Source organism: Nanorana parkeri, unplaced genomic scaffold, assembly GCF_000935625.1.
Source record: "Nanorana parkeri isolate BGI_ZX_2015 unplaced genomic scaffold, ASM93562v1 scaffold841, whole genome shotgun sequence".
In the NCBI taxonomy this organism is placed as follows: domain Eukaryota; kingdom Metazoa; phylum Chordata; class Amphibia; order Anura; family Dicroglossidae; genus Nanorana; species Nanorana parkeri.
In genome coordinates, this window is record NW_017307109.1 from 269,880 (window position 1) to 287,727 (window position 17,848).

Here is a 17,848-nt window from a genome sequence, read left to right on the forward strand (position 1 = left end):
TGAGTGCTTTCGATTCACTTAGAACAGAGGCTGCAGAAAAAGAGATTATGGACTCTGTGTCCTCAACTAAAAGACATTTAATTAGTTTAGTCAAACAAAACAAATGTTTATGCTATTTCGGATTTGGCCACCGGTGCATTCTGCACATGCGCGCACCATCCTGGAGGCGGGGGGCGCATGACGTCACATGATGCCACGCATGTGTGGCGTTGGGTGACATCACACACCTGTTTGGGGGGGCACAATTTTCTGTTCTTGCCTCAGGTGCAAAAGATCATAGAGAGAGTATCCCTACATGAAGGAAAGGAGCTAGATCCGAGGTTGACTAGGCCTGTCACCAGACCAAAGCTTACATTTTAGTTACAAACACTGGGGCTGTACAAATCTCACAATGCAACCACCACTCATATTCCTTGTCCTGTGGTCACACAGCACCATCCCTCTTGACGGTGCAGACAAGAAAAGCATGCTGCAACTTAAAACTGGTTGTCGCAGAAACAATTGCCACTGAAACGACTGGTATCACAAGCTGGACAATGTTTTATTCCCGAAGTCAAAATATGCTGTAAACAAACACAGGCTCCTCCAAATCTAACATGTTTAACCAAAGGGCTTATTCATAGACTTCAGGAATAGACATTGTCCAGCTTGTGATACCAGTTGCTTGTGCCTCAATTGTTTCTGCGAGGACCAGTAGTGAGCCTGTACAGTTAATATTCTTCTGTGAAGCATCAGCACAACAGAACTGAAAGCTGTTGTGTGGTTCCAAAGTGCAGTCTGCAGGTTCCCGGGTTTACCAAGTGTGGACTGCATGCTCTTGTGTTTCTCAAATGGGATCTGCATACTCCTTTCATTCCCAAGTCTGAACTGCATGCTCCCATGATTACCAAGTTCAGTGTGCATCTTCCCATGCTTTCTGAAATTGATCTGCCTGCTCCTGTGTTTGCCATGTGTGGGATGCATGCTTCTGAGGATCCCAAGTGCTCCAGAGATTCATCACCAAGTATGAAGGTACCAGTGTTTCTATATACCCTCTTAAGTGAGTGTTGATAATAAGAGCCTGGCTGGCAAATTCCACAGTATTGCATACATACATCAATCCCTTTAATTGACCACACCTTCCATGTTGGCTGCTCAATATCCAGGTCTATGTAGGCTGGTCCTTACCTCTGGGACAATCTAGTCATGGTATACGTATAGGGGTAGGTGGTCCAGAAATATATTTTCCCCCAAAAGTCAGTTACAGACTCAGAGCTTTAATTTCCGAAGTTGGCCCAAACCAGCACCAAAAATAAATGTTAATCACACTGTTAGCACCCATGGCCCTGGTCTAAAACTAATCCTTAATTCATGTGAACCAAAACCTTGAAGTTTGCACTAAGGTGTACCTAAACTAAAATATGCGGGTGCCAAAAACCAGTGTCAGACCCATTTTGTTTGCAAGGGGAAATCATTGATTCCATATTTTAGCTGCAGCTTCCTGAAGTTGTCTGCACAGGTATTTTTCAGCAAATGGCTTTTAGAAAGGCTGAAGTATAGGTATAATAATCTAAATTAATGTTAAAGTGAATGCATTATCGCTTTCAACAAATCAGTTTTCAACTGATTTTACAGACTGGGGAATTGGAAGAATGGATACTGTCCATTAAAGTTACTTGGTTATAAAGGTGATTTTGAAGCACACTGGCAGCTTATTGGAAGGGTATTATATTTAGTACACTTCATGTAAGGCATCACAAATCATTTAATCCCTTCAGCCTTTCCACCTGCATTCGGCGTGGATATGGACACAATATCATTGATTTGCAAAAGGAATAGAGCATGCTCATCATGTGAGGTGAATGTTTAGTGAATGACATGGCGCTGTGCTCACTTCAATCTTCCAAAAACGCACAAGCAAAAAGTCCTGTTTTTTTAAATTTCCCTTGCACATTATTGGCATTCAAAGTAAGAACAGTTTCTCCTTATTCACTAAGCTAATTGAACATACACTTAGATAAATGAACACACTCCACCCTTTAGCAAATCAACCCCACTGCAGCTAATTTATGAAAACTCAAATCAAATTTGTTATGGCTCATGGAAGCTGTATTTCATCTTTCATTCTCTGGGAAAAAGACAAAGGAATTCTGTTTGCTTGCTACAGGTAAAATCATAATTTTAGATCCAGATTGCATAAACCCAGACCTGTATGAGCAGATACATCAATAACTGCAAATACTGACTACAGCTCAATTCTAGTCAGATCATATATGCAAATGGTGTCTTCTTATCAAGTGGTATTTAAATTATCAGGCATGAAGGACTGCCAGTGACTTAACAGTTAAATCAGATTTCTCGATTGCTTTATAATAGACCTAAGGAATGACATATTTACTCCCAAACAATCCTGGCAGTGCCTTCAATGGTTACTTGAAATGCCTGAGGGTATAGATTCTTTCCAATATACACATTAATTGTATACACCAAAAGAAAGATGATTTCTCAACTTGTCTAAACACTGACAGAACGATAACCGACCAATACGTCAGCAATAAGATCCCCTCTGCTAATGTGTATTACTCCTGTACCTTCCTTTCCATATGTTACCAGTTACTCACTATTCATCACTTAATAAAACAAAATATTTTATTACAGTTTATTATATAAAGTGTTTGCAATGGATTCCTTTGATAGCAGGCCAGCTCAGAGCAGAGTGATTACCTAATGGAACTGTAAACGTAAAATGTGCACTGAATTGCCATGAGACTGACTGCAGTGGAAAGCTGTTTTGTAGGCATAATGACTTTACCTTGCTGGACTTACTCAGATTACAAAAAAATGCAAGGAATTGCTGGTCCTATTGTGGAATGTTTTTTATTAAATATTTTCCAGAACGCATGCAACATTGAACACAAGGTATTTTCAGGCAAACAAACAAATCTTCAATCATAAGGACGTACACCGTGCCCCATTATCTTTGTTGCTTAGCTGCAGAATCTTATCGCAGAACATGTACTACAAACAGGCTTATTCAGTGATGCAGGACATAGGGTAATGGTGATCAGCCAAGTACAGGAACTCGTAGAAACACATCAAATGTCCGAATGATAAGATCAGGCCAGTGAAAGAGGAATGTGAAGGAAAATTGTGCGCTGTATTTGAATGTTAAAGTGACATTAAACCCTATGTTTTAACATAAAACAATACTGTAATGTGTGCGAAGGCACACATTACAGTATTGGTTTATGTAAAAAAATCTGAGGGTTTAATGTCACTTTAATTTAATAAATCATATTAATAATAATAATATGGTTTCATAAAAGTGATCAGGACACCTGCAGCAGCTTTTAGAGCCTCATCTCTGCCAAAATGATAGGCTATTCTGATCTGGTAATACTCACTTCCTGGTAGTGTTAAAGATTGCCTGCTTCTTCCTGTCCCCAATGCATTATCATTGAATTGACCCATCAGTATGACATCGCTCCCAACTGTCCCTCATTTAGAGGGACTTCCCATCTTTTGCAAAATCAAATCTTTCTGTCCATTATTCCTCCTGAGCTATCCCTTCCTTTGATCCGATGTATAAACCTCTATTGAAAAACGCACTATTTAAAAACCAAAAGTGTTGTACTGCACTAAGGGCTAGTTAACACCAGCCCCAGTGCGTTCCTGACCAATTGGCCCAACATACTGGATCGCATTCTGGCCAGCTCACTTTGTTTTGGGGTAGGAAGGGACATGGCGGTGCATTGAAGTTAATGGCACCGCAGCCACGCCCCTTGACTGCAGTGCGATCGCCCGCACCGAAACGTGTGGCACATCAGTGCCTGCGTTCCGGTCCGTTGCAGTCAGAAAAAATGCTACATGCATGCATGTTTTTTGAACAGTTTAATGTGTGAAAACTGCTCACGCTCGAAAACAAACTTTGGTCTCGATGTTTTTCTCAGTTTCAGGATGTTTTCTTGACTATTTCTCTAGCAGTGACCATTCTGTAGAACATCTCCTAACACCAATCCTCTGAAATTGTGATAATTTCACAGACAAATAGACACCCTCCCCATTATTTGTGACTTTTGTCCAATTGAGATTCAACCAAGGGGACCTTTTACATGCTATTTTCCATAAGCTAGTCCTACTGTTTACTTGTTCTGTGTTTTGAACCGAAGGATCGCTGCTCAATGACATGAGATTACCAGAATGTCGCAAGTGATAGTTTGCAAAATCGATCATAATTTGCACCAACTTTGTGCCCACCAAAGTGGAAGCAAATGGGAGCAACAGCAACTCAGCCACGAAGTGGTAAGCCACGTAAAATGACAGAGTGGGGTCAGCGCATGCTGAAGCGCACAGTGCGCAGAAGTCGCCCTTCTGCAGACGACTGACCTTCTGCAGCTACAGACCTCCAAACTTCGTGTGGCCTTCAGATTGGCACAACAACAGTGCATGGAGATGCCAGATGCAGTGGTGTAAAGCACACCGCCACTGGACTAGAGAGAAGTGGAGACGTGTTCTCTAGAGTGACGAATCACGCTTCTCTGTCTAGCAGTCCGATGGACATGTCTGGGTTTGGCGGTTGCCAGGAGAACGGTACTTACCTGACTGCATCGTGCCAAGTGTAAAGTTTGGTGGAGGGGGGATTATGGTGTGGGGTTGTTTTTCAGGGCTTGAACACATTGACCTCAACCTGCTAGAACACATTTGGGATGAATTAGAGCGGAGACTGTGAGCCAGGCCTTCTCGTCTAAAAATCAGTACCTGACCTCACAAATGCGCTTCTGGAAGAATGGTCAAACATTCCCATAGGCATACTCCTAAACCTTGTGGACGCCTTCCCAGAAGAGTTGAAGCAGTTATAGCGGCAAAGGGTGGTCCAACTCAATATTGAACCCTACGGGCCAAGGCTGGGATGTCATTAACGTTCATAAGCGTGTAAAGGCAGGCATCCCAATACTATTGGCAATATGGTGTTTACTATATTTTTATCTATATATATATATCTATCTATCTATCTATAGAGAGAGAGAGAGAGAGAGAGATGCATATATATTTTTGGGGAAAACTTGTTTTCTTAAATGGCCCTACAATTTTTGATTTCACTGACTTTTTCCTGGTTTCATTGATTTTTTTTCCTCCCAACATTTATGAACTAGTAGAAAAACCAGTAACCATAAACGCTTTCATTTTGCCAAATTTCATTGGCTGCTTTATGAACAGCCCCCTTTCATTAACTTTCTCTAGTTTAAAAACATATTTTATATCCTGCTGCTTATCAGAGGCATAATGTAACACAATTACCGACTGGAAGTGCTGCGAATAATAAATGATAATAAAGCATCTTGACCATATTAACACAACTTTGAAGTATAATTTATTATTTGAAAGATATCAGTGCTGCTTATGAAAAGATATGTCGGTACCTATACGTCTCCAGCAGCTGCTAATGTGCTGAACACATGTGAATTGTTATAGGCAATGAGTTAGACCAAACTAATTAAATCAATTGTGGCTGGCATAGTTAGAACATCTTAAAAAATACAGCTCATAAAAATAATCAGGTTTCAAAGCAGTCATCGTGTGTGCCTAGGATAGAGGGCAGTTTAATTCCAGAAGATTTGTCAGAGTACAATGTGGTGACATAATGCTCGCCGTTAATATTCAGGATAGCAGTTTTATCTGCATTACCTTTCAAAACACAGCTCCAACAATGAATATGCACTGATTAATAGCCAATAAAATACCCAGAGCTCTGAGACTAGAAAATCATTTCCAGTAGCTTATGAAAAAATGCTGGAATGTAGGCTGTTTTTTCACCTGCTTTCAAAGGAAATTCTTGGCTATTAACCACAAAATCCTCCCTTAAGTCAGTCTACATAACAGGTTAGAAGACAGTGCCAGTTTCAAATTACACTAACACAGACTTCAGAGCAACAGCACCACCTAGCAGCCAGCTTCCTGTATGCCATATAAATTGGACAGAGACAAAACCTTTAATAGTCTGGCATTGCAGGGAAAATATATATTTATTAAAGTTGTCCAAAAAATATTTGTGAACATAAACAAGGATTAAAGTGCTCCTGATGATAATCAAGCTATGCGATATTAAAGAAATAATAGTTTCTGCATGACAAAATCTTATTAATTACCCTAAAAGTTGTAATCATGCAAAGTCTGGAGAAAGCACAGAATCATGGCTGAATTTTTGATTTATACAAAATTATGTATTAAGACATGAATATAATGAAATTATTGACTAGTATATGAATTTATAATCATGTTTTCTATACGGGCTCCAGGGAGGTTATATACATCTACCATTGTTTTTACTCAGATGAATGGATATGCTGTTTTTTATGTATTTATATGTAGACTATGAATCAATTGTATTAAAAGTGAATTTTACTATATATATGAATCAATTTACATTTTTTTGGATCTATTCCCCTGTATTCCTCAGTAGTCACCTTGAAAGCCCCATTTTGTTTTTGTTGGTATATATTGAATCCAGGGGTGTGGTGTCCTTGTTTTTGTGATGGTTCCTAACAATTGCATTGTAATCATGCAAAGCAAGCAAAAGGTTTAGCATGATACTGTAATTCATTCTTCATAATCTTCAAAAGTAACTCGTGAGGCACATGCATCTTGTGGGTCCCATAGATGTTGGCTGCTATACTCAGTAAGCATATGACTGAACTTCTGTTACACCATATGCTCATCATAAGCACCAAAGCAAGGAGGTTATTCCTGGCATTCATAATTTAAGCTGAATGCTGAACTCCTCATATAAAGTATTATGCATACTTACAGCTTTGCTCAATGTATGTATGTATGTATGTATGTATGTATGTATATGATATATCTGGTCACTCCATGCGGTCTTGTAAAGCGTTGTAGCAGCCGAAGCTAACAAGCACTTTACAGCAATCTTCTGGGTCCTGTGTGGTGCGCTGAGCTGAGCGGCTTCCCCGCTGCTCTGAAACTACATACTCCTCACATTCAGAGAACACAATACAAGGCATTCTCTGATGTCACAACCCCTCATTCAATCAGAGAATATCTACTAGAGTACTTTATAGGCTTCCTGTGGGCCAACCAGGCATATCATAAGCATACTTACATTGGGCTGAGCTGGACTAATGTAGTAAATAATGCAGCGCACAGCAGTAAAGAACACAGAGCTCAGAAGTAAAGAACACAGAGCCCAGTACTAAAGAATGCACAGTTCCGCAGTAAAGAGAGCAGAGTTCAGTAGTAAATAATGCACAGTTCAGTAGAAAAGAACGAAGAGCTCAGTAGTAAAGAATACAGAGCTCAGTAGTACAGAACACAGAGCGCATTAATAAACAATGCAATAACACAGTACTGTTCTATAACAATACATCTACACAATACTGGGCACCTGGAACAGTATATAAAGACAAAATCATTACTGGTAATAAAACTAAACTTTATTATATTTTTTTACAGAAGCTGAGAGAGATGGAGTTTCCACTAGTCTACACACAGATATACAGCATTAGACGTCTTCACTCTTCCCCTACAGCTGCCGCAGCTCTCCTCCCGCTCCTCCAGTTTTTGGGGAGTTCTGCGGCAGCTGTAGCCTCAAATACCCCCCCCAGATCTGTGTTAGAGCTTTCCCAATTATTTACCTCGTCAATCCAGAGCTGGAGAGGAGCCGCGCTAAGATAAATAAACACTACCACGCAGGAAGTCAGGCGGGGTGTACCTCCAAAGGACTTCACAGGGCATCTCTTTTCAGTATGTGGCTTTAAATAATGAATCTGCATTATTGGCGCTGACTCGCTGAACGCAACGCTTCACTTGTGTGTCCCTGGGACGCAACTCCCCAGGGACACACAAGTGAAAAGTGGGATTGGCAACTACGGGAGAGGGAGGGAAATAGGATTTTTCTTCTAGCCACCTTTTCTTCTAGTGAAACCCAAAACACTCTAGCGGCGCGTGGCAATTTTTCTTGGAAAATATACATGGATGCACAGGCCTCCCAGCCAATCAGGAAGACGGGAGGCGGGTCATGACATGCCGCCTGGCTTCCTGATTAGCTAGGAAGCAAGCTGCACTTGGTGCTAGGCAGCCTGGCTTTCTGACCAATCAGGAAGCCGGGCAGCACCTCATGACCCGTCGCCCGGCTTCCTGATTGGTCAGTAAGTCAGGCAGCCTCGGGAAGTGAAGCTGGTGTACTTTTTTGATAAAACACCAGCATCCTAGGCAATCAGAAAGCTGGGCAGTGGGTCATGATCCACCATCTGGATTCCTGATAATCAGGGCACACAGCACCAGTATCGGTATTGGCGAGGGCCAAAAATAAAATATCGCTACTCGTACTCGATACCGAAAAACCGGTATCAGTGCATCCCTATAAATATACCAGAGAGAGCAAGGAGAGACAGTCAGGGGAGAGAGACAGCAGAGAGAGAGTCAGAAGAGACAGCCAGGAGGATGAGCTAGGAGAGGCAGAGCGAGGAAAGACAGCCAGGAGGATGAGCAGGGAGAGACAGCCTGAAAAGGGAGCAAGGGGAGACAACCAAAAAGAGAGTGAGAAGAGACAGCCAGGAGAGATAGCGAACAGAGAAAGCCAGAAGAGAGAAAAGAGGAGAGACAGCCAGGAAAGACAGCCAGGAGGATGAAAGGATGAGCGGGTAGAGACAGCCAGAAAAGAGTGAGGAGAGAAAGCCAGGAGAGAGAGCGCAGGGGAGAAAGCCAGGAGAGAGATCGCAGGGGAGAAAGCCAGGAGAAAGAGAGGGAGAGACAACCAGGGGAGAAAGCGAGGAGAGAAAACCAGAAGAGAGAAAGAGGAGAGACAGCTAAGGGAGGATGAGAGGATCAGCAAGGAGAGACAGCCAGAAAAGAGTGAGGAGAGCAAGGAAAGAAAGCCATAAGAGAGAACAAGAGAAAGCTAGGAGTGAGAGAGAGAGACAGGCCAGGGGAGAGAGCGAGAGACAGGCCAGGGGAGAGAGTGAGGAGAGACAGCTAGGAGAAAAAGCGAGGAGAAACAGCCAGAAGGATGAGCAAGGAGAGACAGCCAGGAGAAAGAGAGAGGAGAGACAGCCAGGAGAGAGAGGAGAGCCAGCCAGGGAAAAGAGATAGGAGAGACAGCCAAGGGAGAGAGTGAGGAGAGACAGCAAGGAAGTGTACTACACTATGGCTAGCTTTAGAGATGTTTTCCCTTTAAAAAGTTGCATTTGGTGTAGGTGATAAATAAGTAGAAGACAGTCTACATACTCATAAACCACGGCCTAACTATGCTAGATATACTCATCCTTCGTAAGTGATGATAAAATCAAATATTTAAGTTATCTTGTTAAAGAAAGGAAGTAATAATACTCATCTGCTCTCATATTAAATCCATACCTTTGTGTAGAAAATACAAACCTTCTCCCTATAACAACATTTTCTCTTCAGTGACTTGCGTGCTTCAGATGAAAAGTTAAGATTTATGGGGGTACTGTACTAAGAAAACCAAGTAAAAGATTGAACAAGGTTTTGATTACCTTGATGTTGTGAAATACACAAAGTTCAGTTAAAGCTGAACTCTGAGCATAAAGACTTTCATTTAACTATATAGTTCAAATAGTCAAAAATGATATAAATTCACTTTGTGTCCACTAAATGCCTTTGCAAACCTATATAATATCTTGTAAAAATAGCAGTGACATAATTTCTGGGCAGCATGTAGCCTGCACAGAGCAGAGCTGTGGGAAGGGGACCAGCAGGTCCACCCACTACAGGCTGCCTGCAGAAAACTACAGGAGGTGGCAGATATAGACACCCTGCATGAGGTGACAGCAGCTCCAAACAGACAGGGGTTTGTTTCATGCTGGATTTCCACACAAAAGATGAGGAAATGCACAAAGGTCACCTAAATTTAACCAACAACACACATACCTCTGGTATTTAGAAAATATATTTTTTTGCCTGGTGTTCAACTTCAAGCAGACTAAGGCCTTGTTCACACCAAATGCAGAGCAGATCTGATCAGGTTGCTGCACACGCAGTGCAGTGGATCGTGCCGCTTTTTTGATGCATTCCGGGCCGTTTTTGGTAAAAAAATAACATTTTTTTTTAAGTTTAACATGGGCTTTCAGTGCGTTTCAGGCATTTGCATGCGTTTTTTGATGCATTTGCATGTGTTCCAGAGCAGGTAAAATAGGGCTTGCTGCAGTTTTTTCACCTGCTCTGGATGTAACTGGAGCAAAAAATACCATTGGAAGACATTGGACACAGTTTTGATCCGGTCTGCAACTGCTCTGCTCTGCACCTGCTGCGCGCTTGGTGTGAACAAGGCTTTAGGCCCCCTTAACACCTGCTATTAGAACCTGTTCTGGATTCCTACAGCCAGAATCACAGATGTTTGTGATTAGTTGCTGTCGCTCAGCCTAGACATAGGCTTGTCAGCCTGCTGTGTGCCTGCTTTCCATTGGGCTGTCCATCAAGTCTTCAGATAGGCAGCCAAATGAAGGAGCTCACACCTCAGGCTGACAACATTGCTGCTCATTGTGAAGCAGTGGCTTAGTGTTGTCAGCCTACACCAGGAAGTGCAGTTACTAGCAGGATGCCTAGTCAAAAAACATGCAACAGATTCCCAAAATCTGATGATTTGCGTAAAAAAATGTAAACAGTGAGGTATGATATCAAACACACTGAAAAATTGTTTTACAATTAGACAACCAGTAGAGCACTGGAAATACATGACTTTCTTTTTTTTAAAATTATAGTTTACCATGTGGATCCGGTACCAATTACTGGGCAGAGTAAGCCACTTCAGGTCTACTGTACCAAAACCCAGTACAGATATGGCCCTTAATGGCCAAATTAGACAGATATCATCTCTCATATTAAGTGTTCTGTATTTAAAAAAAAATAGTCTCATTGGACACATGTATGCCCGATATTGTGTGCAGGCATTGTCTATAGGATAGGTATGGATTAGTCAACATGAAATAATCATGCATGTCCAAATCTGTTACAGACTAAGCTCCAGAGACCAGATGGGCTTGCCATCACAACCTTCCCACATTTGAAAATGTTTACAATAAAATATGTTTTTCTCCTTTCTTGCAGCTTCGACAATGCTTATTTTGCCCACTAGATAATCACTGCTAACCCAGACCTAATGGCAAAAGCATACAGACAATATCTGGCCATTGACAATAGGTTCTCCGCAGCCATGTGAAGCTAATCCATGTCCTCGTTTCATAAATGGCATTTGTTTTTCAGATTTTTGTTAAAGCAGCCACTAAGCTTCAAAGTACTTCAAAAAGAAACTTCTGACAATGGAAATGTTTAATGAGCCAAACAAACCCTGCAGACAGTGGACGGATTTCTGAATGAGCTGGTGTTTAACAAGTTCTTTGGGGGGGATGGGGGATTAATCATTTACTATTGCTGTACCTACATCTGTTTTTCTGATGGCTGACACACCAGCCTTCCTTATGTGCTATTCAATGAAGAGCAGAGGATTCTGGGTATGGTAAAATAACAACATGGGAGTGCGGTGTGCAACAAGGAAACATTGTGTATGTACAAAACCATGTACATACACAATGGACAAAAACACAACCCTTTACAGGGCAGCTACCATGGTTTTCATTCATTAAAAATAAATGTATATTTACACATTTATACATATACACACCCACATTTGTTTTGTAAACATTTGATGCATAAAAAGAATCCTCTGGGCTCCCAGCTTCCATTGAGCTCCTGGACACGCCCAGGGGATATAAATGCCAGCTCCTCCCAGAGAGACATCCTGTGCTCAGAGAGATAGGTGGCCCTATCTACAGCCACCAGAACCTCCTTGTGCCGCCCCAATAGGGGCATAGAATATGAGATGCATAGCCTCAGTTAATATTAGCATTGTTATATAGGTTAGAATTTATATAGTGTGATAAATCCCTATCTTGTAAGTCGTTGGAGGGGCCCTCCGCACACCTCACAGCAGTCAAATAAGCAAAAATGGTGTTCGCAGTGATGTTTGATCACAGATGGCGCCGTGCAGTCAAGAAAAGCAGGAGATCACCAGCACTCAATAATGAAGATGAATATGTCCCTTTTATTGGACAAGACCATCACAGAAATCCAAAAGAACCGATGTTTCGGGGCCGTGCAGGGTCCCTTCTTCAAGGCAGAAAGACGTGACCTTCATTATTGAGTGCTGGTCAATCCCTATCTTGGGCACGTGAGATTTTTTAGCTCTGTATTCTCTCAGTAAACTGGTCTCAGAATGCTCTGCTGCCATCTAGTGGCCATTTGCAGAACTGCTGTAGAAATCGTTTTCATATGTTCTCCCAAGCCTGTTTCCCTTATTGTTGATATTAATGCTCTGTATTGCAATCCACTGTTCATATGATCCCCTGTACAATTTATGTTGTACATTATGTTTATGTTTTCATTGTTAAGTTAAGTAGAAATTTTACATCACCACTGGTCTGATCATTTGGCTGATACCGTTACACAACAGTTCCTCCCACCAACCCCTATATAACAACTGTGTCCTGTAGAGACAATGGGATCAACAGGAGAAACCAAAAAGTCAGGCGGCGGATTCAGGCATCCAACACCCGGAAGTGTAATGGATGTGAAGATTCTTTGAGGTGGCGCAGCTGTGCAGAAAAGGGAACGTGAACAGGTGAAAGACAACAGGGGAAAAATTATATCTGCAAATTTGCTTGACTTGTACTGTATAATAAAACAGTTAAATATATTTTACATATGTAATGTTTGTAACATATAAAACAACTTGACAATCAAAAGAAAACGGTAAATGTAATAGCATAGAAATTGTTGGGTCATTTGCAACTAGTCTTTTGCATTGTGTCTATACACAATGTGCCAATGGAGCTGTCCTATAATTTTCTCACTAGTTTAATTTTGCAGTGTGGTTTCTATTAATTCCATTTTTGAATACACTCTGCAATGTTTTAGTGAATTTTAGGGATTAAAGTTTTTTTTAAGCAGTCTTTTAACTTTTGGAAAATTATACAGGTTTGTTTGTTTTTCTATACCTTTACTGAGCTTCGTATTTTCTATTAGAACGTTCCCAGATATTGACTGTTCTGCAGATAGTAGAATATAACTGAGAAGTTTGTAGCATATCTCCACTCCAGTTGCCTCTGATGAGGGCCAGTTCACACCACAAAAGGTTGTGTTCCAGAGCGTTCGGCCTCTGAAATGCAAGCCGGCCAGCTCCCTGCAATCAGGGGCGGGAGGGGGCTTGTTGGTGCATTGAAGTCAATGGCACCGCAGCAACGCCCCCTGCCTGCAGTGCGGTTGCCCGCACCTGGAACACAGGCACTAATGTGCCTGCGTTCCGGTCCAGTGCGACCTGCAAAAATACGGCAAGCACTATTTTTATTTATCAGACAGCTCTGCCTGAGGTTTAATCAGACAAAGCAAGACTAAAGTAGGAGTGTATCAAGTATGTTCTTGGAATCCTTTGTCATGGATACAACATGCATGAAATGTTATTTCTAATACAAAGATGGTATACCTATAGAAAAAAAACAAACTTAAAACGTTGGTTTAAAAACGTAAAAACCTAAAACAATAAAAATGACCCAAACCCTTATAAACTGTAATTGAACAGAGGGTGAAATCAAGCAGAATTACCACATAAGAGGCCGCATTAGATCTGTGCCTAATTCTAGAACATAGCTGATGGACATCATCATTAAGACACAAAGCTGAGGAAATGTGTGTTACCCTTTATTTTTTTACATTTATCATAAACAGTCCAAGAATGGAATCCCCTTGTAATTACTCATTCTATTCAGATTCCATTTGTGTGAGAGGGTCAACAACCAATGAGTGACCTCTAACTCACAAGAGAACAATGTAGGTTAAGCTTTAAATTCCAGATCTAGATTCAGCAGAGCCGCACAGCTCATGCAGCAGAAGAGAATTGCCAGATACCTGCTAATACACATCATTCACAAAAATACCATTGAGCCTCCAATGCCACAAAAGGAAAGGATCGTAACTGCAGGGATCTCTCCAGTGGCATGTGGTTTTACTAGTTTAATTGCTCCAGCTACGTATTACTGATTTGCAGGGAGGAAACGTTTGCAGTTCTACTACAAATTAGTATTTTTTTTACTACAAAATATTTGTATTTTGTAAACTCATAGACTTAAAAGCAAACAATTACTATTCAGCCTTCCTGGTTTGGAACCAGTAGATAACCTTGTAATTTTTCTTTCAGACCTGGCTTTAAAATAAAATGTTTGTAACAAGTCCATATCTCTGAATTTTGGCAGGGGGAGGAAGGGGGGGGGGGTGTCACAGGCACGCAAAGGACAAGTTTAGAGATACAGTACATAGGAATGGCTTCTCAAACTATGAGCAAATTGGGGGGAGGGGAGGTTATGTGGATAAAAGGTGGATACATGATATCTTATAGCTTAAAGATATACTATAATAGTTTTAGATATAAAAAATAAAGACATGCTGCATTTTTCCGCATTACACTGGATGGCACCGGAAGCCAGTGCACAGCAGCACACTGCACTGCTGTGCAGAGACTGTTGAATGGAGTGGACACTTGTACACCGTCAGTAAAAAAAAAAAAAGGTAGACAGTGACTTGTGCAGCAGTGCCTGGTGTAATAATGTAAAGCGTTATTCACACCGCTAGCACCCAGCAGGCCCTCAGGGCTGATTCAAACCAGTGCAATGCGTTAATTGCATGGTTCCGAGCGATTAACACATGCTACTGCAAAATGAACCTACCGATATAGTGCGGGAGGTGCATTGCACTGCCATTTATTTGAATGGCACCCCAAACGCACCTCCGGCAACAATGCACTTGACTGCGCTGCAAAGCTTTGCACAATGCAGCTGGAGGTGCGTTTGGGGTGCCATTTAAATGAATGGCAGCACAACGCACCTCCCGCACCATAGGTGTTAATCATATGGAACTGTGCGATTAATGCATAGCAGTGCGAGTTACCTGCCTTTTAGCTCACTTTGTCTGATAGAAACCTTGTCCAATAATCAATAAATCATTCACATTGTGTGTATAAATTTCAGCTATTGAGTAAACAACATGCTTTTTTTTATAACAAAGGAAATCATGTAACATTTTAAAAGGTTTTTTTTTTTTTTTTTTTAGTCCTCGCCAAGAAAAACACTGCATATTTTAAAGCAAAGCTGTCAGGATAACCAATATGCACGCTCCCATTGCTTATTCTGGAAGTTGTAAACTCCACGGCTGTCATCCTCATCCCTGCATTACTACTGTGCCCTGACCCCTGCTACACACATTTATTCCAGCTCAGTGACTTATCAAATAGAGAAAAATTACACGTGCCATAGTCCTATCCCAACAGGTCTCTTAATTTCACCCAAAGCTATCATTTCAGCAGGCTGCATTGTCAACCTGCTTTTCATATCTTTAGTAATATGGTGGCAATATCTTAACATCTTCAATTTGCAGTGGCCACCAAGTCAGCAACACTCTTGCCAATAAAATGTGTTGACATTATAGAGAAAGCAGCAGAAAAATGTGGCTTTACCATAGACTTGAAGCGGTCTCTCAAAAATAAGGGAACACATCTGTCAGTCCTCTGTAGCATCGGAATTCACCACTGCTTCTTGTGTAATTCAGCAAAGGGACAGAAGTGCTACACAAATAATTAGTACCTTATCATTGAAGATGAGGGAAAGTCTGTTCAATCACATGGATATTCTAGATTTGTGGGAAGTAACCCATTCCAGGAGGTAGTGAGTTGTACTAATAAATAGTGCCACAAAGAAGATGAAGGAATCATGAGTCAAGCTGGCCAAAGGCATTTATTGTAGCTTGGATGTAAGGTAACCAAAAGACCCTTCTTATCTCCTTACTACAATGACATTGACATGCACATTCATAGAAAAACAGCCCCCAGCCTGTTCCCAATTCAGATCAGCTGTGCCTTCTTCTTTGAAACTATGTGGTCAACTGCCAGCACACATTCCTGAACCTCACTGATTAAATTGGCTCTTTCACAATAGATTATCATTTTCCACTGATATAGTAATTCAAAAACTACCGCCATGTCTGCTGTTTGTCCAAGAATGCAAATGTTTTACATGATTTTCATCAATGCCCAATGCCTACTTTAGTTCCGTTTTTTTAACTGGTGACTTTTTTTTGCAAATAAGATGAAATATAAAGGTGCCCATAGATGAGCAGATTTCAGCTTGCAACACGGGAGATGATGGTAGATAAAGCTCTACCATGTGGCTATCCAACCATATTTTATTAAATTATTACATAGACAAGCGCTGTCATATCCCTCAAATGTGCATGTACCCCATGTAGACCATCCAGTAAAAAACCCAACCTCCTTTAATATGAAATATTCTCTCCACAAACAACAAAACTTGTTTCCATACTTCAAAGGCCGGTGTAAAGCCATCTGAATGTTACACAAGTTTACGATAAAATCCTATAAAAACAAAAAGACAATCCTCCATCTCCAGGAATTCTCTTACACATATATGCAAGCAAAGAAAATGAATGCTCTTAAATTCCCAATCTGACACTCTATTGACTGTTTAATATTCAGTTAAGCAGCTGTGTGTTTTCTTTTCACCTACCTGATTGACGTGATTCAATTTATCAATGATCTGGTTAATTACGGGTTCAGTACTCCTGGCTTTCCCTTCTTGGTGGCTCGTTTGAACCTTTAAGCCATTTTTCACAGTGTGAGGATTGAACCTGAAAGAATATTGACAGATCACAAAGGTGTTAGGATTGATCTGCTTAGTGCTGCCAGCTAAGGAAATTCCACAGGCAAGGTTAAAGAAAAAACATTTCTGTTCCTGTACTGAGACTATGCTACTTTTGTATGTCAGATTTCAAAAGCTGTACCATAGACACTATAAGGCTGTATGATGGTCTGACCAACCTTGGGTACCTGTCTTCCAGCGCACCCCTGAGCATGAACCTTCATTGCTGTTGCATTTGCAGTTAAAGATAAACTCCAGAAATTATCTATTATGTATACTACATTGGTCTAGCAATGTAAGTATCAATATCTGATATGCAGAGGGCCCCTGGTGATTCTAAAATCACTACAGTAGTCCATGCTACATACAGTAATAGCTGGTCTCTTTCGCTTGCGGCTCCAGCGACTTCTCCTCTGCACACCGAGCATAGGGAATTGCTCTCTCGGCATTGCCACCATTCAGAGAACACCTTGTATAGTTTCCAACGAATATAAGGCATTTACTTATTAGACAAGGTGGAGATGATGACGTCACATGCCCCTCCTCTTCACCTTGCTGAATTAGAAAACACCTTGTATTCATGGAGAAAAATGCAAGATGTTGTCTGTATGGCGGAGGTGCTGAGCAAGGGACTACCTGTATTCAATGAGCAGCAAGAAGAGACCAGTGCTGACTGTATGTGGGGCAGACTACTACAGAGATTTTCAGCATTCCCAGTGGCCCTCCAGAGGTCACATATGGATACTTATGTTGAGCCAAGCTGGTCCAAGGTAAGTATCCATAAATTATAAATTACTGTTCCACTTTCAGAGGGGAGAAGAAGACTACTGCAGACACCTCAAGCCTTTGCTTGTAAAGGGGAAAAAAAAATAGTTGACAAACACGGATTTCTAGCCTGTCTGATCACTAATGCTCTTGTGAAGCCTTTAGTGGAGACGGTCTGCAGGTAGCCCATAGAAAACCGACAGATTGGCTGGATAACAATCTAATGTATATGGGAATGTTTAGGTATGAGAGGGAATGATAGTCAGGTATCTACCATTTACTATTAATGATCACGGTCTCTGGCTACCAGAAGTATTGCGTTCCTAACATTAGTGCCAGGGCTGTCCCTAAGTAAATCGCTGCCTGAGGAGACG

At 41.2% G+C, this 17,848-nt stretch overlaps 1 protein-coding gene across 1 annotated transcript in view; it reads right to left on the bottom strand.

The window, feature by feature from the left end:
* The window catches only part of GPC3 (glypican 3), a 365,721-nt gene that overhangs the window by 131,091 nt on the left and 216,782 nt on the right, over positions 1-17,848 (bottom strand). Inside the window, exon 6 of the mRNA XM_018565397.1 lies at positions 16,578-16,698. Within this exon, the coding sequence (XP_018420899.1) occupies positions 16,578-16,698 (121 nt within the window). The remainder of the gene's footprint in view (positions 1-16,577; positions 16,699-17,848) is intronic.